Consider the following 27,533-nt stretch of genomic DNA (forward strand, 5'->3'; position numbering starts at 1 on the left):
GTGTTCCTCGATCGTGTAGTCTTTGTAATCGATCGAGAGGTTTTGGCTCGAAGATGGTCAATCGAGAAGTTTCAAAGTACTTGATCGACCTGTTTGCTATCTGACGCGGGATTTTTCTTACGTGAACTTATTTATTTAATATCTTATTAAGTTACGTGTTTAGGAAATAAATATCTTTCCTATATAAAGGAAAGACTCAATTAGGTTTAGGTATCAGATCGAATATCATCTTTTAATCATTCAGTCTTGACGTTACTTTGTTTTCATTTTTCCGGATCTCGTTTTATGTAATTTCTTTACTCTTTCCTATTCAATTTAATTCTCTTTTGCAACAATTAATTTCTTGTCTCTTGTTTCTTAATTGCTTTCATTTAATTTATGTTATTTAACGTTTATCATCCTTATACCATGTTTGCTATCGTTTTATCAATCGTTAGTGTTTTATTTATCGTTATGAGTAGCTAATTTCCCTATTGCTAGGATTAGGGTAGCCATGATAGTAAAAAAATGATGCTTTAATTAGTTTAGAAGGTTTTTGTTGTGAGAATTTTTTTATAGCAATATAATAGTAATTATTAGGTTGAATGCATGCAACTGAATTAATTAATCTGGTTAAATTCAGACCTAGATCGGAAGATTGGAATGAACAGACCTGTTATGAACAATAAACTACCCTAATCAGAGCGGAAACTATTTAGGAAGAATCTAGGGCGGATAGCGGACCGGAAAGACCTTTCCACTACCCTTCTCACGTCATACCGACTGACCTTACCTTTAGCTGATTTGTGTAATAACATGGTGAACCGACATCCTGGCATCTTTTTCTCTCTATTTGATCTCAATCTTATTTCATCCTTGCTATTTTAATTGTTGTTCCATTTATTGCTTTCATTTCAGTTCGTTAGTTTAGTTTAAACAAACAAATCAAAACCCCCCTACTTTGTGACCGTAGATAGACTGGATAACAAGTAGATAGTGACCGCCTCCTTGTGGAGTACGATACCCGACTTACCTCTGCTATATTAGTTAGAGCCGGTTGGTTTATTTTTGATAGGGTTGCGACAACCGTGTCAAATTTTGGTGCCGTTGCCGGGGAGGTAACCAGTTTATTTACTTGCTTTATTTTTGTTTGTCTTTAGCCTCAAGGAATTTATTCCTTGAGGCGGTTCTTATCTTTTCTTCTAGTTTTGTTCTGATAGGTCCTACAGGACCTATTTGTTAGGTTCATATACCCCTTATTAGACTCATCTAATCATATTATAAATTACTTATAATTTATATTTATGTGGATCTAGTTGCATGCATAACAAAACAAGGAGAAAATTGATTTTCTTACATCATATGGACGAATTTAAGGGCACTAGTTTTGGACTCCTTCCAAAAACTAGATCTTGAGCTATTACCATTATGGATGATCCTCAAGATCTTCAAGTCTCAAGCATAGAGACACTCCTCTTAGTTGCACCCAAGACTCTTACCCAAACACTAATACTATTATAAACTATATAATAGGATTAGTAACCTTAAATACTATTTCTAATATTCATATTATTACTACACTAGTAACCTTGAATTGTAATTATATTTTTGAACAAATTTCTTTCATAAAACTAATTTTTATGTGAGAGGGAAGAGAGAAAATTAGAGAGGTAAGCATAACATTAGATTATGAAAAAGAGAACTCATAATCTAATAAAGGAGAGGGGGGGGGGGGGGGGGGGTGCCGGTTTCATGGTCATGGGGAAGGGAAAATTTGTTTTTTGCTTTAGGTGTGATGATTTGTATTAGGTGTGATGATTGTATTTTGCATATTTAAAACAATCAACTAAATACAACCTAAAACCACCCATGATAAAACCGGCTACCTCACTAAAATGGACCTCCATTTTACTTTTGTAATTTGTCATTTGTATTATGTTGTGACATGTGACATATAACATGTCATTCGTAATATAAATGCATATTTAACTAATTAAATATCATTTGAAATTAAATAAATTACATTTAACAAATTAACAAGTAATTCACAATTACATGTATATAAAATGGGTCACATTAAGACTAGTTAATATAATCTACAACATCTTGTAATTATAACAAACTAATTACTCTTATCTCTAATGTTTCATAAACATTAATCAATCTTAGTAATATAACAAATTAATTACTAAATTGAATCTTATTTAATCACATTACAATAAGATATATAATTCTCACTTATAAATAAATTTGTTTAATTTAAGGATTTAATTAATCCGTATCAATATACGATTAATTAACTTTTCAGTTTGGGAATCGTCCTATAGGTGTGACCTAAAGGGATCAACTGATCACCACGGTCAAACGACAGTAATGTCAAACTCTAGTTAGCCAATCATTACCGATTAATGTTGATCAGTTGACTATATTATTGAATTATCCCTTACGTATTCTTATTATGAGATTTAATTATGATGTTTAATCATGTGCTCACACTATTGTTGAGGACACTTACTCCAACACTACTTAGACATGATTTTTGGAGAAAAGCGTCAAAGAGAAGGCTTGAGTACCTTTGATTCTTCTACCAAGATGTCTAACGTCGCCAGAATTATAGCACAATTTGAAGCTCAGAATGCAAGATCTGACAAGCTGGAGAGTAGACAATCTTGGGGTGGTCTACCTCAGTTCCATACTATGGCACAATATGTGGTCTACTGTGAGAGATGTGGTGCTGCGGGGCACAATGCTGCCACTTGTTTGGCGGAGAACGACGAAGTCTATGCGTTTAAGCAGCGTAGACATGGTAGTCATTCCTATGACAACCACAGTGGAGCTTACCCAAACTTTACCCCACCTTCGCAACAACTGGTGCCGCCACATCCGTTTCAGCAACGAGGCTATCAAAAGCCTCCATTTGTTTGGCCGTCGCAACAACAACCCCCTTCCCCTGCTAAAAGGAATGAAGAGATTGCTGAATTGACATCTATAGTGAAGACACTTGTTCTGCAAGCGCAAGAGATTATTCAAGCTAAAGATGCCGTTATCAAGAGACTTAGGACTCAAATGGCTCAAGTAATTGCCGAGCGAACTTTTAGGTAACCTGAGACGGTATATGCTATTCATACCAGGAGGGGTCCTCCCTATGAAGGACTTGCATTGCCTATTGAGAATCCTGAATTTTCAGACTCGGAGGTTGAAGCAACTGTTCAGGGGAAGGCGTCTTTTGACGAAAAAGTAGCGGATTCACCTGGTGTACTCGATCGACCGATTTCTGATGGTCGATCGAGTAATTTTACTAAAGAAGAACTCGATCGAGGAGATACAAGTGGTCGATCGAGCACTGAGAAAAAAAGGCCTCTCGATCAAGCATCCCAAATTGCTCGATCGAGCAAAAATGTTGAGAAAAGCTCTCGATCGAATGGTGATGTTACTCGATCGAGCACTATTGATGCTGAGAGTGTTAATATGTCGTCTAAATCTGATTTGGACGATAAATATGCAAATAAGGATAGTGCCTATAAGCCCTAAGTTCCATTTCCAGGGCGGCTACGGAGGACATAGGCGGAACAACAATTCGGCAGATTTGTCGATCTTTTGAAAAGTCTTAAAGTTAACATTCCGTTTGCCGAGTTACTAACCCAAGTACCCTCTTACTCAAAGTTTATGAAAAATACTTTTATGTAAGAGGAATGTGTATGAGGTTAAAACGCTGGCTTTGACTGAGGAGTGCTCTGCACTTCTTCAGAATAGGACTCCACCGAAACTAGCTGACCCGGGTAGTTTCTCAATTTCCTTACATATTGGAACTTATTTAATCGACAATGCTTTATGTGACTTAGGTGCTAGTGTCAGTGTCTTACCTTTATCTCTTGCTAAGAGATTAGGTTTGACTAAGTTTCAGGGTACTAGTGATACCGAGTAAAGTCGTCACCCTTATCAAAAACAATTTTATAAAGCTCGATACCTAACTAGTAAAGTTTGGTAATTCGAGGTCGATCACAAGGATGGTGGGGTTAGGCTACAAGTCTATTGTTTAGTTTTAGTTTAATCGGATGCAAAACATGTGAATGGATACTATGCTAACAAAATAATCTAAGAATATTAATTAAACAAACAAACAAGCACGAAGACAAAGAGAGTAGAGATGCTAGGGTTTCGGGTTCATTTAGGTAGGGAGAGGGAGATGCAAAGGTCTACGAGAATTTGGTCACGGTTTCGGTCAAGGAATCGAGGCTAGTTTCCTAGTCACCTTAAGCTCACCATAAGACTATCGTATTATGTCAAACTCATCACATATATGCTATCAAACACTCTTATTCACTCTCATGTAAAGAAATGTTAAGCAAAATTCAAAGAAAGGTATGAACTTTCATTCACCCATTTCATCGAACACCTTCAATGCAAGTATGTAAAGACTCGATTTTTAACCCATGTTCAAATGTAAACAACTCATTATCATCCCACATATTAACCCAAACTCCCCCTTAAACCCTAGGCATACACTACTCAAACATAGTTAACACAAACAATACAAATACACCAATACTAAGCTTGCCAAACATGGTTAGCAACAAGATTAAACAAACAATATAAGATGAAATGAAATGAAAAACATGTAAACAATTGAAATAGAGTGAAATTGAGATAGAAATATACCAGCTTAAATTAAAGGAGCAAACTTGGATTGAAAAATAGAGGATGAATGTCTTCTCGTCTTCTAAAATTACAACCCAAAACTAATTATAAACTAATATGAGGAGAGAAATTTGGATAAACTAGAGAAGAATTAAACTATTACAAATTCAAATAAGGAGAAATTGAGAGGAAAAATAAGATGGATTTTCTCTTCCTATAAACTACCTCTACTGTCTTACTGTCTACTCTTTTCTATTATTTCTATAAAGGCTGCGTTCTAAAAATCTGTCCAGGGTTCAAAAACTCACTCACACACACACACACCTGTTCTCAATTCTCAAAACAAATGAAATAATACATGAAATTACCCCAACACCCCTAACTTAAATGATTTCTTTCTTATACCAGCAGGGGCAATATCGTCAATGATGGACCACCAACTATTATAACAAAAACGCAGCTCTTGCATCAAGTTAAGAAACTCAATGAGTCCAATTACGCATCTTCATAGATTACGGTGGTGGAGCTTGGCGGCTGCTGTGGTCGAAGAAGAAGATCCAGGCGACCACCCTTGGTTGTTGCTGGTGGCGAAGCATGGAGATGGTGAAGTTTGTAAAGACAGAGGAAAAGTAAGAGGTGAAAAAAAAAAGATTACTTCCACTTATGGTAAACACCAATTTACATAGAGGTTCTTATATACTATCCAAAAACCGACATACCCAAAAACAGATCAAATCAGCCCATAGCCCATAACTCCTATTTGACCCATTAACAAAATATTAAACCACATAATTATAATTATAATACATTTAATTAATTTTGAATCAAACTATTCAACACTCCCCCTTAATTCAAAATTATCGACTCCTAGCTGCGACACAAAAAACTGATGCTTGGCCTGCGAAAGTGACTTTGTGAAGTTATCTGCCGTCTGCTCATTTGTGCCACAAAACTTCAGCATGATTTTTCCTTCGGCCACTAGCTTTCGGATGAAATGATATTGCACATCTATGTGCTTAGTTCTACCATGGAATGCTGGATTTTTCGCCATAGCTATAGCTGACATATTATCACAAAAGATAATTGTAGCTTCCTTTTGTTCAACATGAAAATCCGCTAACAATTTTTGGAGCCATAAAGCTTGTCTTGCTGCTGCCGTGGCTGCTATATATTCGGCTTCAGACGACGACAAAGCAATAGTCTCTTGCTTCTTTGAGCTCCAAGTGATTGCTCCAGAACCAAGACTAAAAATATTACCGGAAGTGCTTTTTCTATCATCTATACATCCAGCCCAGTCACTATCAGTAAACCCAACCAACTTAAAATTTGAAACCTTAGTATACCATATTCCAAAATTTACCGTTCCAGCCACATAACGGAGTATCCGTTTTGCTGCACCAAAATGTTGTCTTGTGGGATTATGCATTTACCTAGACACCACACTCACAGGAAAAGCAATGTCGGGCCTAGTATGTGTAAGGTAATTTAGACCCCCTACAAGACTTCTGTACATCCTCCCATCAGCTTGTTCAGTACCATCTTGACGTTTTAATTTCTCATTTATATTCATAGGAGTTGGTGCGGGTTCACAATTTGTCATGTGAAAATTCTTAAGCAAATCTGTAGCATGCTTCTCTTGACACAGAAAAATACCATTTTCACATTGTTTTACCTTAAGACCCAAAAAATATTTAAGCAAACCCAAATCCGTCATCTCAAATTTTTTCATCATGCTAGTCTTAAATTTATCAACTAAGCGCTGAGATGAACCGATATAAATCATGTCATCAACATATAAGCATACTACAAGAAAATCATTACCTTCCCGCTTCAAATAAAAAGTCGGCTCATTTTCACTTCTTTTGAAGCCGCTAGACAGGAAGAAAGTATCAATTTTGCTATACCATGCTCGCGGAGCTTGCTTCAAACCATAAAGAGCTTTGCGTAATCGATACACTTTATTTTCATGCCCACTGAAAACAAAGCCCTCTGGTTGAGAAACATAGACCTCCTCCTTCAGCTCTCCATTTAAAAATGCCGACTTCACATCAAAGTGGTACACAGGTAACTGAAACTGTGCAGTTACGGCCAGAAATGTTCTCACCGTTTCAAATCTAGCAACAGGTGAGAATGTCTCGTCAAAATCCACTCCTTGCCGTTGTGAGTACCCTTTAGCTACAAGCCTTGCTTTGTGTTTTTGAATACTCCCATCAAAGTTGTACTTAGTTCGGAATACCCATTTTAACCCAATTTCATTTTTGCCTTCGGGTGGATCAACTAATTCCCACGTTTCATTTTTCTCTATAGCTGACATCTCCTCCTTCATAGCATCTAGCCACACTTCACTCATGGCTGCTTCGTCATAGGTAATAGGATCTGAGACATATAATGCGAAATTACATGTCCTGTAAATATCTTGAATTGATCGAAATTTTTTTAGAGGTGTGCTACTAGTGGTGCTTGATGATGACGAGTGAGCACCGCTAGGTGGGCTGCTGGTTTGAGGAGATGAAGGGCTGTTGGGTGGAGTAAATGTGTCACGCCCACTTGCTTTCTCTCTGTCAGCTTGCACAATTTTTTCTGGCTCGAAAAATTCACAAACTGGAGCTGGAGCTGCTGCCATACTGTCACAATTCCACACCCATTTTCCTGCTTCATCAAACTTAACATCTCTACTTATAATAACCTTGCCATTTACGGGGTTGTATAACTTGTACGCTTTAGATTCAATGCTATAGCCAACAAATATACATTTTACTGACTTGCTATCTAGTTTGTGACGTAAATTACTAGGAACCAAAGCATAAGCTAAACAACCAAATATTCTTAAGTGTCTTACCTGAGGTTTCTTATCTCTCCATGCTTCAAACGGAGTTTGATTTGAGACGGCTCTTGTTGGGGAAATATTTAAGAGATACACCGCTGTTGCTACTGCTTGTCCCCAGAATTTATTTGGCAACCCCTTTTCCTGAACCATACTTCTGGCCATCTCTACAATCGTCCTGTTTTTGCGTTCAGCAATGCCATTTTGCTGCGGTGTATAGGGCGCAGTAAGCTCCCTACGGATACCATGAGCATCACAAAAAACATTGAATTCTTTGGACAAGAATTCACCACCACGATCCGTTCGTAGCGTCTTAATATGCATGCCACTCTGATTCTCAACCATTGCTTTGAATTTTTTGAAATAATCAAAAGCCTCTGACTTGAGCTTTAAGAAATAAACCCAACACATCCGACTATAATCATCAATAAATAATAAGAAATAACGATTTCCACCAATTGACTCCGTTCTCATTGGACCACATATGTCGGAATGAACAAGATCAAGAAAATTAGAGGCTCTCCACGACTTTCCACTAGAAAATGGTGCTCTACATTGTTTACCGTAAATGCACCCTTCACACAATACATGATCACCAATTTTAGGCAAACCTACTACCATCTCAGTTTTACTCAATTATTTTAACCCATTTACGTTCAAATGACCATAACGCAAATGCCATAACTTAGCTTCAGAATTTTTTTCTTTAACAACCAGAGCACTACCCAATTCACTAGACACATCCAATGAAAACATATTGTTAGGTGACTTGTGTATATTAGCAATAGTGTGGCCTGACCTTTTATCGCTAATATTACACGAATCATCTTCAAATTTTACAGAATACCCATTACTCACCAACTGTCCAACACTTAACAAATTATGAGCAAGACTCGGAACAAATTGTACATCATTAAGTAATTTAACATCACCTTGCATTGTTTTTACAACAATTGTGCCTTTCCCCTGGACAACCAAATTCTTGTCATCTCCAAGACGGACTTCACATTTTTTCGTCTCATCAAGATCCTTAAACAAAGATCTTGCTCCGGTCATATGATTTGAACACCCGCTATCTACAAACCATAGGCCGTTGCTCATATTAGGTGCACTTGAATGTGTCATGAACAAGTTGCTTTCCTCCTCCACTTTCTCAATGAAATTGGCTTTGGACTGATCATTCTTCGTCTTGAACCAGCAATTTGCTTCTTTGTGCCCGTACTTCTTACAGTGATAACATTGAACCAAGCTCCTATTTTGACGGTCTTCACCAAAGTATCCTCTTCCTCTGCCTCGGCCGCGACCTCGGCCTCTAAAACCACCTCTGAAACCGCCTCTGTTGTAACCTCGACCATGTGAATTTTCTGTCTTCCCCTTATCATGAGAAGACTCCCCTTTCACCTGAAATGCTTTCTCATCTATTTTTTTCACAGGACCTATTAAGCCTATCCTCATGAGCCAACAATGAGCCATTTAATTCATCAAACGTATAAGTCGATAAGTCTCTCGACTCTTCAATAGCAGACACCATATGATCAAACTTTTGAATTAAAGTCCTTAAAACTTTACTTACTACCACCTTATCATCAATAATTTCACCATAAGATCTCATACTGTTAATTAATTCAGACATTCGGGACAAATAATTTTGAACTGACTCGTCTTTCTGCATAACCATTAATTCAAAATCACGACGAAGAGTTTGAAGTTTTACTTGAATTACCTTTTTATCTCCCATAAACTCTTGCTTTAAGATGTCGCATGCTTCCTTTGATTTAGTAGCAGCTGCAATTCGAGGGAAAATATCATCATCAAGGGCTTGTTAGATGAAAAATAGAGCCTTTGCATCCTTCTTATGATTCTCTCGTAACTGTGCATCAGGTTCCGTGGCCTGATTTCCCTAGGCTTCTGCATACCCGTTTTCCACCAAGTCCCATAGCTCTTGAGACTTGAATAAAGTCTTCATTTTAAGGCTCCAAAATTGATAATTTTGCCCCTTAAAAATTGGAATTAAGGGTTGTGATGATGGATTATTTGACGCCATTGATGTTGCTAATCAAAGCTTTCTGATTTGTTTTCAATTGATAGGATTTTTCTTTTTTTTGTTGTTTTTTCTTTCTTACGGTAGAAAGATGGTTTTTCTTTTTGTTTTTCACACCTTTTTTTTTGCTTTCTTCTGCAAGTTGCAATTGTTTCTAGTGGAAGGCTTTTTTGTGTATGGACCAAATCCTGTGCTCTGATGCCATAAATGTAGAGACAGAGGAAAAGTAAGAGGTGAAAAAAAAAGATTACTTCCACTTATGGTAAACACCAATTTACATAGAGGTTCTTATATACTATCCAAAAACCGACATACCCAAAAACAGATCAAATCAGCCCATAGCCCATAACTCCTATTTGACCCATTAACAAAATATTAAACCACATAATTATAATTATAATACATTTAATTAATTTTGAATCAAACTATTCAACAAAGTTGGCCATGAGATGCGACTGGTGGTGATCGTGCGCACCTGGTGCTGCTGCTGTGGGTCACGACGTTCGAACTAGGTTGTTCGATTGACGGCTGAGATGGACGAGGGTGGATGTTAGGTGAAGGGCGACTGATATGCAGGCCCGAGGAGCATTGGAATCGAAGTGGGCTGCTGGCGGTTCACGAGAAGGAGCAATTGGGCTCGGTGGTGACTGAGTTGGTGTTTGTCGATGTTGTTGCTGCTTCAATAGTGGTTCAGCAATGGTGGTTGATTGAAGTCGGGCTCGGTGATGCTCGAGCCATGGTGGTTGCTGGTTGTTGAGATGAAGGGAGATGGTTGAGCAGAGAAGACGGAGATGCGGGCTGCTGGTGGAGTGCAATGGTGGACGAGTGAGAGAAGGCTGAGTTGGGATCGTATTTCACTCGGGTTTCAGGACCGAGAGCTGCTGCTGTTGATTAAATCCGTGGATGTCGAATTGATATCATGGTGGTTCTGGGACGTTGCAGGTTGTACGAATGGTGATAAGGGGATGTAACGGAGTCGTGGAGGCAGGGCCGTCCCTGGAGTTTTGGGGGCCCTGTGCGAAAATTTTTAGAGAGGCCCCTTACCTTATTATTAAAAGAAAAATGAGTAAAATGCATCTTAACTATTATAGAAAATTTTTATTTTTTTTGGTGCAATTATGGAGAATTTTTATTTGAAAGGCATTTATAGAAGAAATCCAAATACAATTACAAATTTATTTTCATGTTTTACAATATCAAATAAGTAGTAGCATAGTGGGTGGTGGTTAATCAATCTACTATGCAATAATGAGCAGGTTCGATTTCCCCTAGCTGCATTTTGCTAATAATTTAATTTCAAAAGAACTTCTGCAAATGTATAAATTTATCAAAATAAAACAGGGTGGTAAGAATCGAACCCGGAACTATCAAGTCGAATTAAAATGCTTCTAACCACTTAACCATACTTATAAATGGCGCTTCAATGATATTAACTTTTTTTTTTTGGTAAAATGTGAGTGTATTATATATATATAAAAAAGAGTTTCAAATACAAAATAAGGCCTAAACCTTTCCAAGGATTAAAGAAAATTCAAGCGCCCTAGCCAATCTAACTCTTGTGTGTTTAACTTCCTCTTATCCCGTTCTTTTATCCTCCTCTTCATATCATCATTGATCAACAATGCGGTACGACTAGGCCTCAGGACCAACTGCTCTATACGACTCTTGTTTCTCTGCTGCCACACATGATACATAACACTCAACACCATAGCATTCTTTACTTTCCTCTGCGTTTTCAGGCTAGTGTTATGAATGGACCAGTGCAGGACATCAGAATCAGGAAGTTTTAAGCCAGAAATTTTCATCAGTTCTTATATTACCCGTCTGCTAAAGGCACATTCAAAAAATAAATGTTCCTGTGTCTCTTCTGCCTGCCCACATAAGAAACACATTCCATCCACATTCATCCCAAATCCTTTCAGTCTACTATTAGTATGCAGGGATTTGTGAGCTATAAGCCATCCCATGAACCTGTGTTTAGGTAGATTCCAACTGTCCCAAATTGCATTATGCCAGTTTACCTTAGTCCTTGCTCCTCTAAGCCATTCATAGCAACCAGCAGGAGTGTAACCAGTATGCTGCACCTGCCATACCCCCTGATTGTAGCCATTGGCAATCACCTGCTTCACCTTGCAAATCCTCCTCCACACCCAGCTAGAGTTGCTAGTAGCTGTGTACTCCTGCCAGGAACTCCCCTTTAAATAATTTGCATTCACCCATTGGACCCATAACGACTCCTTCTTAGTTGCAATCCAATCCACAAGTCTACCAACCATAGCAATATTCCACAATTCCTGATTCTTTAGCCCCAATCCCCCTTCCTGCTTTGGCCTACATATAGTATCCCAGGCTACTAAAGGACTTCGTCTATACTCAACACTGCCATCCCATAAAAAATTCCTGCATGTAGCTTCTATTCTTTGTATGACTCCTTTAGGGAGAACAAACAAAGAAGCCCAATAGGAGTGTAAAGAATTCAAGACATGCTGAACCAAAGTGAGCCTACCTGCATAGGAGAACTTCCTGGCACCATAACTTTGGATTCTGTTGCAAATTTTATCCACCAAGCACTCACAGTCCTTCTTCTTTAATCTCGTAGTCTGGATAGGCATCCCTAGATACCTGAATGGTAGCTTGCCTTCTTTAAACCCAGACACACTCAGGAAATCACTTTTGAGCTCTTCATTCACTCCATTAAAGTAAGCATTAGACTTACTAGCACTCACTTTAAGTCCAGAAGTTTTTGAGAAGGTTGAGAAAGATTTCAGAAGGAGCATCATAGACATAGCATCCCCATTACTGAACATCAAAACATCATCTGCAAACATAAGATTTGTAATCTTCAACTCTTTGCATAAGGGGTGATACTTGAACTGGTATTTAGACGCAGCATACTTCAGCATTCGAGTCAAATAATCCATACATAGGGTAAACAACAAAGGGGACAGTGGGTCTCCTTGCCTTAAACCCCTCTTAGCTGGGAAGTACCCAAAACACTCTCCATTCAGTGCCAAGGAGAAGGTAGGAGTAGTGATACATTGCAAAATTCTCTCTTTAAAACCAGCAGGAAAGTCTAGTAGATCCATCAACTGCTCAACAAAGCTCCACTCCACAGTATCGTATGCCTTCTGTAAATCAATTTTTAGCATACATCTAGGAGAGACAGAAGGCCTCTCATAGAGCCTAATGAGATCCTGGCAAATTAAAATGTTTTCCTGAATGCTCCTGTCTTGAATAAATGCGCCCTGATTCATGTGTACTATTTCAGGCAGCATAGATGCTAGTCTTGAACAAAGCAACTTTGAAATGACCTTGTAGACTACATTACAGCATGCAATAGGATGAAACTGAGTTACATCCTTAGGTCTCTCACATTTAGGAATGAGTGTCAAAGTTGTTGCATTAAACTGTTTCAAGAGTCTCCCATTCAAGAAAAAGTCTTTGACTGCAACTACTACCTCTTTGCCAATCTCTCCCCAAGCATCTCTAAAGAAACCACTTGTGTATCCATCAGGGCCAGGGGCCTTGATGTCAGGGATGCTAAACATTGCTTCTTTGATCTCCTCTCTTTAACTGGCCTAAGAAGCTAAGCTTGATGTTCCCTTGTGCACTTCTTCCCCTGAGCAATGACACGTTTATGGACAGGTTTAGTAGTCTGGTTTGTTCCCAGCAGATGCTCATAAAATTCCAGAAAGGCATCCTGGACCTGATCACTAGTGTCACAAACTTTCCCACTCATATTCTCAATCACAAAAATCTTATTTCTGTTTCTCCTCTTCTTAATGAAGCTATGGAAGTATGCTGAGTTTGTATCACCCTCCTTAATCCACTCACTCTTTGCTTTCTGGAGCAAGAAACTATCCCTAGCACATTGCAACTCCTTAAGCTTCAATCTGGCTTCATATTCCTGGTTTATAAGACTCAAGTCTGAGGGATCAACTCCCAATTGAATCTGCATCTCCTCAACTTGCTGCTCTAAAATGCCAGTACTCTTCTCAACATCACTAAAACTCTCCCTATTCAGTTTCTTTAACCCTGGCTTAAGATTTTTAAGGGTTTTTGCTAATTTAAAAAGAGGGGTACCAGCAATATCAAACTTCCAATGCTCTCTCAGAAGGGGTAAGAACTCTTTAGACTTGCCCCACATATTGAAATATTTGAAACTCCTAGTCCCTTGCACCACCTTGTTGCTCCTGACAATACATGGAGTGTGATCCATCATCCCCTCAGGCAAGAATTGAGCATACAAATCAGGGAAACTATCACACCAAGCTCTATTCACCAGAAACCTATCCAACCGACTGTATATCCTCTCCCCAGGCCTCTGTTTGTTATTCCAAGTAAAAACTGACCCTATAGCAGTGATGTCTATCACCTCACATTCATCTACACATTTCCTGAAGGGTTCCATCTCAGCTATAGTCGTAGCTCCTCCACACCTTTCCTAAGCTGCTAGCACACAGTTGAAATCCCCATCTATTGCCCATGGACCAGAGATTTGATTAGCAAACTTCCTCAATTGCTCCCAAAGAGGAGCCCTCTCACTGATGCCATTGAAAGCATAGACCATTGTCAAGTAGAAAACATTCCTAGTCACCAAAGCCTGCACCTTCATGTGGATATATTGAGCATTATACTCAATAACATGCACATTGAACATCCCAGGCTTCCATAGGACCCAAATTCTTCCACCACTATGATAGCCATTGTTGGTAGTTATGCTCCAACCATTATTAAAGTTATTTACAACTTTATTAAAAACTTTATTCTTTATTTTAGTCTCCAATAACCCAAATAAACCTACATCTTTATTCTGTAAAAAGTAACTTATATGTTTATGTTTACCTACTCTATTCATACCTCATACATTCCAAAAGCCTATGCTATCCATTTGAACAAATAGGAGATGTAGAGTGCCTTTGAGCTAACACAGTCTTCTTTGAAGGAGATGTAACAATCTCTTTATAAGAATAAGCTCCAAAATTTTCATTACTATTTCCTTCACCACTCCTCTCCTGCCTATGCATCTTAACTAGCCTTTTGGTAGGAGTAATGAATCGCCCTTCCTCCCTGATAACAGGGATTACAGGTGACTGCACAGGTTGCACAACCACAGTCCTGGCAACTGGCTCTACTGCAGGCTTATTCACCACAGGCCTCCACACTTTTTTGACACCCTGATTCTCATGTTTCTTCACTTCTCCTCTTTTGCATTGTTCCTTGTCATGCCCCATGCCCTTGCATTTAGTGCATCTAATTGGTTTCCACTCATACTCCACGACCACCTTATTCACCACCTCCTTCTCATCTTTAAATTCAATGTTTCCAGGCAACTTTTGATCCACCTCCATTTGCACCATAACCCTGGCATATCCCAACCTTGTTCTCTCCTCTGTCGCCACATCACTCTTGACGTAATTCCCTACTAGACTGGCTATCTTAGGCAACCCCTTCCCCCAGAATTTCAAAGGAAGATTGTGAAGCCTTATCCAAGCCGGCACAGAACTCACATCATCCTTCTTCATCTCCATATCTTTTACCCCTTCCTTAACAATCAGTGGCTTATTATCGAACATATAATATCCTGACTGTAAAACCTTTTCCTTCATCTCCATACTTTTAAATCTAACCAAAAAGATCCCATTTGGCGTGAAGGATATCTTGTCTATATTGAACTTCGTCCAAATGCGTCTGACAAAACCCTCTATGATCTCTCATGGAGGGTTAGCTCCAAGTATGAAACACACCACAGCTTGACTCCAGTATTCTACCTCTTCCTCTACATCCTCATCTTCTAACTACAACATTTCAGTCTCCTGTCGTCCATGACTCTGTTCTCCATTAGGGTTTTCCTCTGTTTCTGCAGCCTGAACAACATCAAGATTTTCCTGCGTCTCAGAGACCACAGTATCCTCAACATCTTCTTCATCTTCATTAAACACTTCTTCTTCTTCATCAGATTCTCCCTCATCTTCCGTTTCAATCACCAGTTCAGGAATACCAATTATTTCAGTCATAGATTTGGTCTTTCCTCCCTCACCTACATCATTAGTTGGTCCATGACACGTTTCCTTAGGGTTTTGGCAAACATTCATCTCATCGACATTGTTCTTCTCACAATCCTTCTCCTGTTCTTGCAAAGTTGAGGACGTATCAGTCTGATTAGCAGGGATGCTCCGTCCTCGTAAAGTCATCTCCCTTTGTCGTTGGATATTTGACTTCCTTGCCATGAGCATGGGAGTCAATCTCAGAGTTACGTAGCTTTCGTTCAGTCGTCGCTCATGATCCTTTCTCTAGGGTTTTTTAATATTTTGTTTTAGTTGTTTCAATGATATTAACTTACTACAACATGTTACGCGAGATTGGGCCCCTTCAATTTGAGGGCCCTGTGCGGCCGCACCGCTTGCACGTGCCTTGGGCCGGCCTTGCGTGGAGATGCAGAGGAGAACGGTTGTTTGTGGTGGATGTATGGGTTTAAATTGTATTTGGGCTACTTGATTCGCCTTGACCCGATTTCTATCTCGAACCTCGTCTTATTCTTCTCCGTACCTATAAAATTAAATTAACAAAAAGCAGTTCCGATTATATGAAAGTAACATTTATTTGTAATAAACATGATAAAACTAATAATTTCTAAATAAAATAGTAAAATGAGCTATTTAATCGATTAAAGCACACAAAATCGAGACAAATAAACGTTTAAAGTATTAGTAAAATGATACCAAAATTATGCTTATCAAATCTCCCCACACTTAAACTTTACTCGTCCTCGAGTAAGCTCATAAACTAAGACAAAGACCCTTATTAAAGCAACAACTAATCTATCCTAATAATATCTGATGAGAGGCAATTAACGGGCCTTCTCCGTCCCTTCAACTCACAACGAAACACAATGAGGTATGTGCTCCCTTGTAAGGCAAGTGGGGGCTTGTGGAAAATTAGACACATCCAACATTTAAGCACATAATCAAGCATATGATGCATCACAAAAAGTCAAGCCGCTTTCCTCATCTAAGCGGCCGTTTTGTTTTCAACATCAAAGGTCTAGGTCGAGAGATACCGTCTCATAGTCTTAACGAGGTGCCAACCCCCTAAGAGTGGCTCAAGCAACCCAATACAACAACCAAATGCCAAGGAAACAAATTCAAAGGCGGGAAAAGGGAAGCAAGGCTAAAAGTCCAGGATTGACATGACACGACTCAAGATTCGGCCTAGCATGACCCATGGCTAAGGAAGCCTAGACTACTGACTTCCTCGCGGTTTTCACTCGTCACTCATTGAAGAACGGGTGTTTTCATGTGACAAAAAGTAGCAAAAAACACTCACCTACTACGACTCGTGAAACGTGCCCGCAATCTAACGTGTAATTCTATCCTATGACTATGTGAGATGCAAAAAGGAAGAATGCACACAAGTTGAAACAAAAGGTTGTAACGGGGCTTGGGGAACGGGTCGAAATGGGATTGGTGCAAACACCTTCATGGATAATGAGAGGTTACATACCAAGAAATCGTCAAAATTCCCTTTCCTCCCAACTTATTACAACAAATGAATGTATAAAAAAAGAACATGATATTAGTTGCCTAAATCACACAAAAAATTGAAAATCCGACTCATTTGGAAAAACATCTTTTCCACTTTATTTTGCAACGCCTTTTTCTACTCCTTTAATGATGCATAAGGAGTGTTGCTCGGCTTTTTCTCATCAAACATAATTCAAATACATAATAAGTAAATTTCTTTTCTTTTCATATTTTTCTTCTTTTCTATTTTTCTTTTCTTTTCTTTTTCAAAACCTCTTTATTCAACTTCTTGCCAAAAATAAATACAAATGTTCCAACACAAGTGAAGTGAGCTCAATTTCACCAAATTTGGACTCAATACTCCCAACTCATGCAACCACAACCATGACAACTTCTTGATCCGGGAAGGATGTTTTTGGAATGTAGTTGATATAGTAGGTTCCAAATGAAAAGGCAAGGCTCAAGGGGGTTAAACAAAAGGTTGTCCTAATCTAGATGATAGAAACAAACTTAGTTTGGCAATGTGAGGTTAAAACAAGTATATGCAACGAGTTTGTTTCAAAATTGTGCACAAAAATGACCTCATGGTCTAAGGGCCGAATGACACGTTTATGCGTACGAACATGACACGCCTCGCGAGGAGACCTACTCACAATCCTAAACTAGGTTCGGGTATGAATGTACCGACCCATATGAGGCTCTAAACCTCACATGTATGTAGTTAGTTCGAAGTCTAGGCCTAGCCTACGGTCCTCTTGGTATCACAAGGCGGTCAACACTTTTCTTTCAAGCCTCATTTCCTGTATATAACGAGGAGGTAACAAGGTGCAATCCAATGGGAGGGGGAAGACATGGCCAAGACAATATCATCATTGAGGGTATCATGTTCCCTTCCTAGACCACATTTATGTACAAACTTGATGCAAACAATAAATAAAGCAACAAACACATATTCACAAGATACGAAAATGCATTTCTAAGTACTAGCAACATAAATAAACATGCAACAATTGTCTAAACCTAGCAGCACGTAAGCAACACACACCAAGTTCCAAAATGAAACATCCTCATCAACATAACCCATCCTCCTCCATATATACAACAATTGTAAAAGAAAAGGAATGGAAAAGGAGAAAGAGATAAGAAAGATTAAACCGAGCGGTCTTCTAGTCTCCTAAAGCCTCCAATGTCCCGTATGTGCCTGCGCCACTTGTTAGACAAAAATATATATACAATGCAATATTTTTTGAAATTTTTGAAAATATTCAATTTTTAGGCATTTTTGTAATTTTCTCAAATTAACAAGTAAATATATACAAATATACACAAGGGAGATATTTTCCTCCCCACACTTAAAATTTACATTGTCCTCGATGGAACGAGATGTAGGGAAGAAATAGGAAAAATAAAATACATGTTTTTGTATTTTTAAATAATAGAATTTCCTCCCCACACTTATTTATTTACATAATTTCCAATGGAAATAAATGTATGGAGGAAATTCGGAAATGAAATACATGTTTTTGAAGATTTTTGAAATATAAAATTTCCTCCCCACACTTATTTATTTACTATGTTTCAAAAAGAAACAAATGTGTGGAGGAAATTGAAATTAAATGCATGTTTTTGGTTTTTCAATTTTTTTTTCAAAGAAAAGAACATGTTTTTTGGTTTTTAGAAAAATTTATCAAAAAGAAAAAGAATGCATAAAAAGCTTGGGTTGCCTCCCAAGAGGCGCGGTTTTAAGAAAACCGCCAAACCTACAATCAAACACAACAAACAAGTGAGTCACTTAAAAATCCCATCAAAGATCTCATTAACTTATCAAAAGAAGATGACCAATTTTCAACAAAATGGTTATATGCAATGAAGAGCAATAAGCATGACAAATAGCATATATAAGAGACAAGATGAATCATAAGCAATTTGTAAGAAAAAGTGAGCACACCAAATGTGTCGTACTCACCCCAAGCCTTATCATTTTGTTCCAAAGATACAAGAGGTAGACTCTTCAAGGCATGCACATCATCAAAATCTTCATTTGCATCTCCTCCAAGAGTGTTGATTTTGTCCCCATTTTCAAATGTCTCCAACAAGCAATCATCACGGGACAAATCAACCTCTTTGAGGAGATCATCATAATCATACTCAATAGTCATAAACTCAAGTAAAGGGGTAAGAGAATTGAGGTCTAAATGACCGGTGGATGATGTGTAGGAATCATCCTCAATACAAAAGCAAACCTCGAATTTCTCAAGAAGAGGCTCATCAAGTGGATGCACCTCAAAATTTCTCACTTGATCTTCTTCAATAGCTTCATCATCAATATCAAACCCAAGTCCATCTTTACTCCTAACAAACTCCATACTTAAGGAGACACCCTCCCATTTTATCAAGTTTCCAACATCAACATCATCACAAAGAAGGGTTGGTGTTCCAATCTCCTCAAGCACAAAGTTATCATCTAAATCCATATCAAGATTGTTGTAAGTCAAGCCTATAAACTCTTCATCATAAGGCTCATCAACAATTTCAAATTCCTCACAAAAGCTCTCAAGCTTTTCATTTTCTAAGGAAATTTCTACCCTTTCATCTTCCTCACAATCTTTATCATCATTTTCCCTTTCCAACTCAAGAATCACTCTCTCAAAGTAATTTTGACTTGTGCCCTTCTTATACTCCCCAAGCCTCCATGAATGATTGTTTGATAAGTGATGTTTATAACTTGCATATCTTTGATCCCTCTTGTACACCACCTTATCACTATGCACCCAACATTTTTCCAAGTCAAAGTCCACCTCCCTTGAATATGAATGTTGTGCACGAGTTAACATCTTCTTATGAATCTTGTGGTGATTTAGGATGTGACTCCAATTCTTGCCTTTCTTATTCATACCCACCCCTTGAGAACATTTGAAGAAATAGTGAATTTTTAATTTCACTATTTTTTTTTTTTGAAATGACGGTTTTTATTGGCGTCGTTGAAATTTGAAGTTTTTGTGGAAAATTAGGCCAAAGCCCAAAATTTTGCTGAACAAAGCAAGGGAACACCCCATTGAGGCGTGAGCATACCTGCGAAGGAAGGGAACCTCCCTATTTTTGTAGAAAAGACGCGAGAATGGGAAGCTCTCCATTCTCACTTCGTCTTCCTCATAAACACAAAAACCCGAAAAAGAAAGACTCCATTTTCGACCTCATTTCTTGCTTGTTTTCGTGCCCTTATCATCATGTCATCTCAAGGTATATAAATCCTCTTGAATCCATTTGAATTTGTTTGTCTTTTTGTTGATTGAATTAGGGCGGAACCCTAAACCCTAAAAAAAATCGAATTGAGCGTTTTTTATTAAGCCATTTTCGAGTGAAATTGATGATTGCATTAGGTTAGAAACCTGTTTAGAAGTATAGGGTTGCTTTTAGTTTGCATTTTGGTCCCCGTTCCAGCTCCCTATGCTTGAAAAACGCGAATGAGATGGTAAAACCATCTTATTTCACAATGTCAAGTTTGTTTGCTTGATTTGTGTGCCCCACTAGGTTGTATTATAGTCGGGGAAGACCGTGTTTGCCATATTGAACCTTTGTTGGGGTATTGTGGGCAAAATTGGAATTTTTGCTTTTGAAGCGGTCTTATGTCTGTCAAAAGGACCTTATTGATAGTTTAGGCCGCTTTGAGATGTGGTAAAATCATGTTGTTTTGTTGTGGTCGTATTTTGAAATTTTGACCCGTTCGTGCTTGAATTGGGGCAAAATTGCCTTTTACGAGTTGTGGAAAATACTCCCTTGTGTCGGGAATATTTTGGTTATTGGGGGACCTTGTGTGGGTCTCGAGGTGCCGTTTTTGTTGTTGTTGTTTTGACTCGTCTTTTACTTGAAAAGAAGGGCGAGTCGTTTTTCTGTGCGGTTTTTGTTGTTTTTTTTTGTTTGGTTGGGTTTGGGTGGGATTGCCCTTGTCTTGTTTTGCAGGTTTTTTTGGATTTGTCCATTTTGTGCCGTCATAATACCAAAATTTCGGCTGACGTTTTTGCCTTGCCTTTGATTGCAGAGGAGTGTTCGGGGCCTACCAGGTCCGTTGCTGAGACTTTGGAGGACCTGTTTGGGACTGGGCCGGCTAGTACTCCAGCTAACGCACCTGAGGTGGTAGTAGAGGACGATTTCGAGGAGGAGGAGCCCGCCGAGGAGGCTACCAGGGCTGAGGGAGCCGTTGAGGTTCGTGAGGGGCCCGTTGTTGGGGCTGAGGGAGCCGCTGGGGCTCGGGAGGAGCCCGTTGTTGAGGCTGCTGGTGTTGGGAGAGCTCAGACAAGGTCTGAGATTGGTACCTCCGGGAGGAGGGTTGTTAGGAGGAGGGGTCCTCGTGATGTGAACATTATTTACACACATTTAGTCCCCTAATTGAGCCTATTTTGCATACTATTATAACATTCCATAGCCATTTTATCCGTCAAATGCTTCCTATTTTGCTTTCCTAGTGCATTTCGTATGTTTTATAGGAAAGGAGATAATAAGGCGGAAATTCCCGTCTTTCGTGTATATTTGGAAGCTTATTGATGATATTAGATGGACTAGTATAAAGAGGAGGCAAGAATGGTGACCAAGGATGTAGGAATAAAGAATATATAGAAGGAGCATAAGGTTAAAAAGCAAGGATGACGAGAAGGAAGTCAATGCAAGAAGAAATTGCTCGGAACCAAACCAAGGGTTGCTCCTTTGGCCCTGAAAGTATGCTAGATGGAACGACATCGAAAAATCAAGTGATCTAGGCTTTTGAATCACTCCAATAAGAGTCCGGATGAGAAAATGACGTCCGTTTTACAACCCGAGCTCAAACAAAGAAGCTGTCCGCCAATCCGCTCGTCCCCTGAGACAATCCGCTCGTCTTGCTCCCAATCCGCTCGTCTTCCCCTCAAGACGCTCGGATTCATGAGACCCAATCCGCTCGTCTTCCCCACAAGACGCTCGGATTGTTAGATAGAAAGAAAAGATAAATACACAGCCCAGAATCCGAGCGTCCCGAGACCAATCCGCTCGGATCTCTTACAGCTCTTACGTTCTCTTCTTGCTCTATGAAGGACGCGCATATTTTTCAAAGACCGGCGAAAAGGAGACCGGAGTCTCTCTTGAGACCGGCGATTCCCTACCCAACAATTAGCATTGTTAAATTACTATTTTAGCTTTGCTTAACCTAATGATGCTCTATTATATATACCCCATTTGTAATAATCAAACCATCAAGTTTTAATTAGGTTAAATCAATCCTTCCTTAGATTAGATTATGAGTAGATTAGAATAGATTACTCTTTAATCTTTCCACAAATCTCACATTAATCTTTCCTTGTTTATTATTCAAGTTTATTATTCAAGTTTATTATTCAAGTTTATTATTGGGTAATTGAAGATTATTGGGTTATTATTGGAGAATTGACAACTCTTCATCAATCAATCAAATTCTCTTCTTTTATTCTTTGCTTTATTATTTGAAATCATCTCAAGTTGGTATAATTCTTTTACCCTTTACTCTTTATTGTTTATTTCCTCATTCTCTTATCATGTTTACACTTGTTGTGATGATTGACACCATTAATGACATGTTTACCATGATAATAAGTGAGGAGTCTCTTAACTAGGATTAATGGGTAATTAGGGGAAACAAACATGGGGAATGATTCATGCTTAATCCAATATGTTTTCATAATTAAATTGCTTGCTTGTTGTGATGTCAACCTATGCACATGTTATGTTTGATGAAATGCTAAGCCTATGAATCCTTGCATTTACAACCATCTCTTATCTACTCAACTTGACTTGTAAGATATAAACCAACTCGAGTCTTGTTAAACCATGCATAGAAGTTGAATAGGAGGAAAGTAAGTCGACTTGTAGGTGTTGTAAAATCTAATCGATTCGGCTCCGGGACCCAACTCTTCCTATGAACCGTAAGACATAAACCAACTCGGTTCCTCCATAACATTAATTGCTTGCAACTTTGTAAACATGTTTGTATGATCAACACCATGAATCCCCTATGACCCCATGATATCCTAGTCCTCTTTAATACTTGTTTACACCTTTATTTGCTTTATTGTTTGTTTACTTTATTGCTTTCATTAGTCTAGAACACAACTACAAACCCAAACAAATTGTGACACTAGCATAAATTGAGATAGATAGACTTAGAACCCAAAGCACACCGTCCCATGGATCGACCTCGACTTACCACTAACTAGTTGTTTGTTGAGTATTATAAATGTGTTTTGATTGGGTGTACAACGACATGCCCACATCACCTCGGCCGACCAGACGGGAGTTACAGAACATCGTTAGGATCATCGAGAGGCCTCCTCCCCGTCGTGTGGAGTTTCGTGGGCAGAAGAGACGGAGGGCGAAGAAGGTTGAGGACGACGCTCACGTCACGGGTTGGGAGGCTTGACGGGATACGGCCCCACGAGGTTTTGACACCGGGTTGAACACTCACCTCTCCTACCGGGCGAGGCCCGCTTGAGCCGAGGGTTTTGACATTTCGCACCTCAATAGGTGTTCGTTGTTTGTTTCCTTTCTAGGAGATTGGCTAGACACTCACCTCTCCTACCGTGCACACGAGGGCCTGGTAAGGTTTACCGTTTTGTCGAGTTTTTTTGTTGTTTTTGACATTTCAGACCTCAATAGGTGTTCTGACGTTGTTTGTTTCCCTATTCTAGGAGATTGGTACCATGAGGAGTTTCTCAGGCTTCTCCACCTGTCTAGGTTTCTACGACATTCTCCGAGTCGGTACGAGGGTGTTGATAGAGAGGTCGGCTTTTTGGGGAGTTGTTTTGATTTTGGCAATTTTTGAAAAATTGGCGAGATATTCATCCCTCTGGGGGGACTTCGATTAGGTCGAACCTGTGTCTTATCCGCACCATGTTGGACCGTTACTAGGACACGACGTCGTCGTTCCACATGGAGTTTGGGAGGTTGGTGTGACCTTAGAGGAATGATATCGGGCCTCCCATGTGGCGAGACGCCCGTTGAGTTCTCGGAGACACCGGAGAGAGTGTCTTCCCCTCTGGTTACGTGTTTGATCGACAGTGCATTGCCCGAACCCTCCGACATCACTCCTTACTTGATCGCGAACTCATATGTGAGGGATCACTTAAATAATAGAGGCGGTGGGCTACGGAATATAAGCGTTTTATGTATATTGAATATAATTATACAATATCGTCTTTGAGTCCGACATGGAGAGACGCAAAACCGTCAGGCGATTTACTGAACCGGACCATGAGCTAATTCTAAAAGGAAGTGGAGCCCACTTCCCAAGGCGCGGTTGTGGTTGTGGTACTTCTTGGGTACCACGTTACTTTTAGGTGACAAGGGTGAGCGCTTTCTCAATATTGTCAATTAGAAAGCATTTCAAGGGCATAGTCTCCTCTCCTTGCTACCTCGACACTTTGGGTCGTTGTATTTCGGTTTCACATGTTAAATTTACGTTATAGTCCTAAATTTAAAGGGTCTTATACTTACCCCACAGTGGTATCGAGAGCGAGTTTTACCATCAAACGACTTTGAAACGATTTTTGTTTTGTCTAAAAATCGGTGCGTCCCGCCTCATCTTTTTTTTTAGAGGTAGGTTTTAAAACGAGCATTTTTGTAGTTTTTGTTGAGTTTGATTTTGATTTTGGCAATTTTTGAAAAATTTAATTTTACAAGGTTTTGATTTGTGTTTTGTTTTGTGTTTTTTTGTTTCGACGATCACAGTTTGTCTTTGTACTCGATCGTTTTTAAATCGATCGAGCTTTTTCTTCATCCCTCTGCGCGACCACTTTTAAAACCGGGGACTAGAAGTCCTCGTACTCGGTGATGATAAAAGCGTTCCTTCGAGCCTACCCTCTCGATCGACTTGCGCGAGGGCCTGGATCGAGCACTTATGTCCGGGATCGGGATTTTGTTTTGAAAAATTTATTCTTTTTGCTTTAAATTTTCTTTTGACCTTAATAGGACTTTATACGGCACTCGCTATGATTGTGAAACGCCACACACTTACCATTAAGTTATTTTAAAGCGTATTTAAGTTGTTGTCTCTTACCCCTTTTTTTAATCATTAAAAGGTGGTTTGATAAATTTAACATAATAGGATGACTTTTAGTTGATGCATTTATTTAGCTTTGAATGCTTTTGAATGCCCCATTAGTTAATTTTTAGCTCTTTTTAGTGTGGCCTTAGTAGAACGTGTTACCGTAATTGTTCTTGGTGGCCTTTTGGATCTTGAGCACTAATTACAGTTTTAATTAGAATGTAAATAGGTTTATATTTGTAATTTTAAATTGTAATTTTTGAGAAGACCAAAGATGGAGACCGGATGTTTGGATCAAGATGGAACATCAAGACAAGCTTCGCCAACGGTGGATTCCAAAGTTATGTTCTTTTTATTAGGATAGTGTTTTACGTACCTTTAGACGATAATATGCATCGATTCGCCCACCTTTGAAAACCGACATATAGTTTGACATTCTCATGCGATTTTTAAGTTTAATTCATTCACGCAGGCTAGTTATTTTTATAATTTAGTTGAGAACTTCGTGGTGCAAACTCAATGAGTCCCTTCTTCGATCCGCCCCTTCTAGGGTGTGTTGACCTATTTTATGTCAACACTATGGTCACTATTATCCTGTGCTAAGGACTTATAAATCTCTAAAAGGATCAAAGGGTATAATTTTGGTAAATTTTTGGGATATTATCATTCTTGATCAATTATGCAAGTTGATCCACGTTTATCAATAACGGTTGGCTTGCTTTCTTTTCAATAAGTTTGAAACCGCTATTGTCATACGATAACCCAATGCCAAGTGATCAACTTCATGAATCAATCAGTCCCTAAAAAACTTCGCGACCGGGAGGCACACCTATAGGATACGTTTGAGAGATGTGACAAAACCCGAGACGGCTGAAAAAAATCACCAAGTTTGTATTTCTGTATGGAAGCATGTTGATGCCAATTTTGACTAACCAAGGAATTCTCGAAAGCACCGAGAATTAGTCCGAGTTATTTGACTAATAATCATGTAAGATCGCGAGAACATTGGATCGACCGCATGCTTCACTCAAACATCGAACCCCTCGTAAAGGGTGAGGTGGACTTGCGTGTTGGGAATGGAGCAAGAGTGGCTGCCATCTCAAAGGGGACATATGTGATCCCACAAGACCGGGCATTGGAGGCGTACATGTCCTGTTTATCTTTAAAGGCCTTCTCTCTCTTCTTTTATTCATATGATTGAGATTAACCACGGATTTGAGTTGTCATTATATGACTCGAACCCCTCGTAAAGCTATTATGTACCCATCTCAAAGGGGACATCTTTCCAAAAACATTATTTCAGTTTATTTCGCTGCACTTGACAAACTTGGATTTTCATTTGTAATAGAGAATAATACTTGCATTTTCTCTTTACACGATATGATTTATGGCAAGGCAGTCTCCATGAACGGAATTTATGTTTTAGATCAGACCACCGAAATATTACACGTAATGAATAAAAAGTTAAAGGTTGTTGACAAAGATCAAACGTATCTATGGCACTGCCGTATGGGACACATTAATGAGAAACGCGTAAAACAACTCATCAAAAATGGAGCTATCTCGGCCTTTGATTTTCAATCATTTGGCACGTGTGAATCATGTCTCATCGGTAAGATGACTCGTATTTCCTTCAAAGGTGTTGGAATGCGCGCTGCTGACCTATTAGGACTCATACACACGGATCTATGTGGACCTATGTCAATCACCGCACGAGAAGGCTATAGGTATTTCATCACTTTCACGGATGATTTAAGTAGATATGGCTATGTCTACTTAATGAAACATAAAAGTGAATCCTTTGAGAAATTCAAGGAATACCAAAATAGGGTACAGAACCTATTGGGTAGAAAGATTAAAACACTACGTTCAGATCGTGGTGGCGAGTATCTTTCTCACGAGTTTGATCAACACCTAAAAGACTCGGGGATTGCCCTACGCTAACTCCACCTGAACACCTCAATTGAATGGTGTGTCCGAACGGAGAAATCGAACACTACTTGATATGGTTCGATCCATGATGAGTCACACCGTGTTGCCGACTCATTGTGGGGTTATGCTCTTCAATGTCACCGCTCTAATACTTAACCGAAGTCCGTCTAAAGTCATGACAAGACTCCATATGAACTATGGAAGGAAACGGTCCCTAACTTGTCCTTTATACGGGTTTGGGGCTGCGAGGCTTATGTCAAGTGGAGACACGAGGATAAGCTCGGCCCGCGATCGGTCAAGACGTACTTTATAGGTTATCCTAAAGGAACGCTTGGTCATTACTTTTATTCGCCAACCGAACAACGTGTTTTTGTTGCGGCTAGTGCGACATTCTTAGAGAAGGAATTTCTCGAGAATGCAAAGAGTGATAGAACCTTCGAACTGTCGGAGATTCCAGAACCAAGTACCGAGCAACTATTGGAGGAACCTATTCCTTCAATCCCGGCTGCGGTTAACATTCCTGAGGAACCTAGGAGGTCGGGAAGAGTCTCT

General features: G+C 39.2%; 3 protein-coding genes across 3 annotated transcripts; all 3 read right to left on the minus strand.

Moving 5' to 3' along the window:
- Positions 1 to 8,077: 8,077 nt before the first annotated feature.
- On the minus strand, positions 8,078 to 8,914 carry LOC141595256 (uncharacterized). The gene has a single exon (XM_074415221.1). The coding sequence runs from the start codon at positions 8,912 to 8,914 to the stop codon at positions 8,078 to 8,080; it is 837 nt and encodes a 278-aa protein (XP_074271322.1).
- A 4,154-nt stretch (positions 8,915 to 13,068) lies between these two features.
- Positions 13,069 to 13,893, minus strand: LOC141595258 (uncharacterized). The gene has a single exon (XM_074415222.1). The coding sequence runs from the start codon at positions 13,891 to 13,893 to the stop codon at positions 13,069 to 13,071; it is 825 nt and encodes a 274-aa protein (XP_074271323.1).
- A 33-nt stretch (positions 13,894 to 13,926) lies between these two features.
- LOC141595259 (uncharacterized) lies at positions 13,927 to 15,097 on the minus strand. Its single transcript, XM_074415223.1, has 2 exons — positions 14,414 to 15,097; positions 13,927 to 14,295 (listed from the first exon to the last, which is right to left on the minus strand). Exons 1-2 carry the CDS (start codon positions 15,095 to 15,097, stop codon positions 13,927 to 13,929), a joined length of 1,053 nt encoding a protein of 350 aa, XP_074271324.1.
- Positions 15,098 to 27,533: the final 12,436 nt, after the last annotated feature.

Source organism: Silene latifolia, chromosome 8, assembly GCF_048544455.1.
Source record: "Silene latifolia isolate original U9 population chromosome 8, ASM4854445v1, whole genome shotgun sequence".
Classification (NCBI taxonomy): Eukaryota; Viridiplantae; Streptophyta; class Magnoliopsida; order Caryophyllales; family Caryophyllaceae; genus Silene; species Silene latifolia.

What these genes read in the sequence shown, in the direction of transcription:
- LOC141595256 (XM_074415221.1), bottom strand. Translation starts at nt 8,914, where the DNA reads ATGGCTCATTGTTGGCTCATGAGGATAGGCTTAATAGGTCCTGTGAAA.
- LOC141595258 (XM_074415222.1), bottom strand. Translation starts at nt 13,893, where the DNA reads ATGGAACCCTTCAGGAAATGTGTAGATGAATGTGAGGTGATAGACATC.
- LOC141595259 (XM_074415223.1), bottom strand. Translation starts at nt 15,097, where the DNA reads ATGGAGATGAAGGAAAAGGTTTTACAGTCAGGATATTATATGTTCGAT. An exon ending in CATCTCCTTCAAAGAAGACT is followed by an intron (nt 14,296 to 14,413) that starts GTGTTAGCTCAA and finishes TACTTTTTACAG; the next exon opens with AATAAAGATGTAGGTTTATT.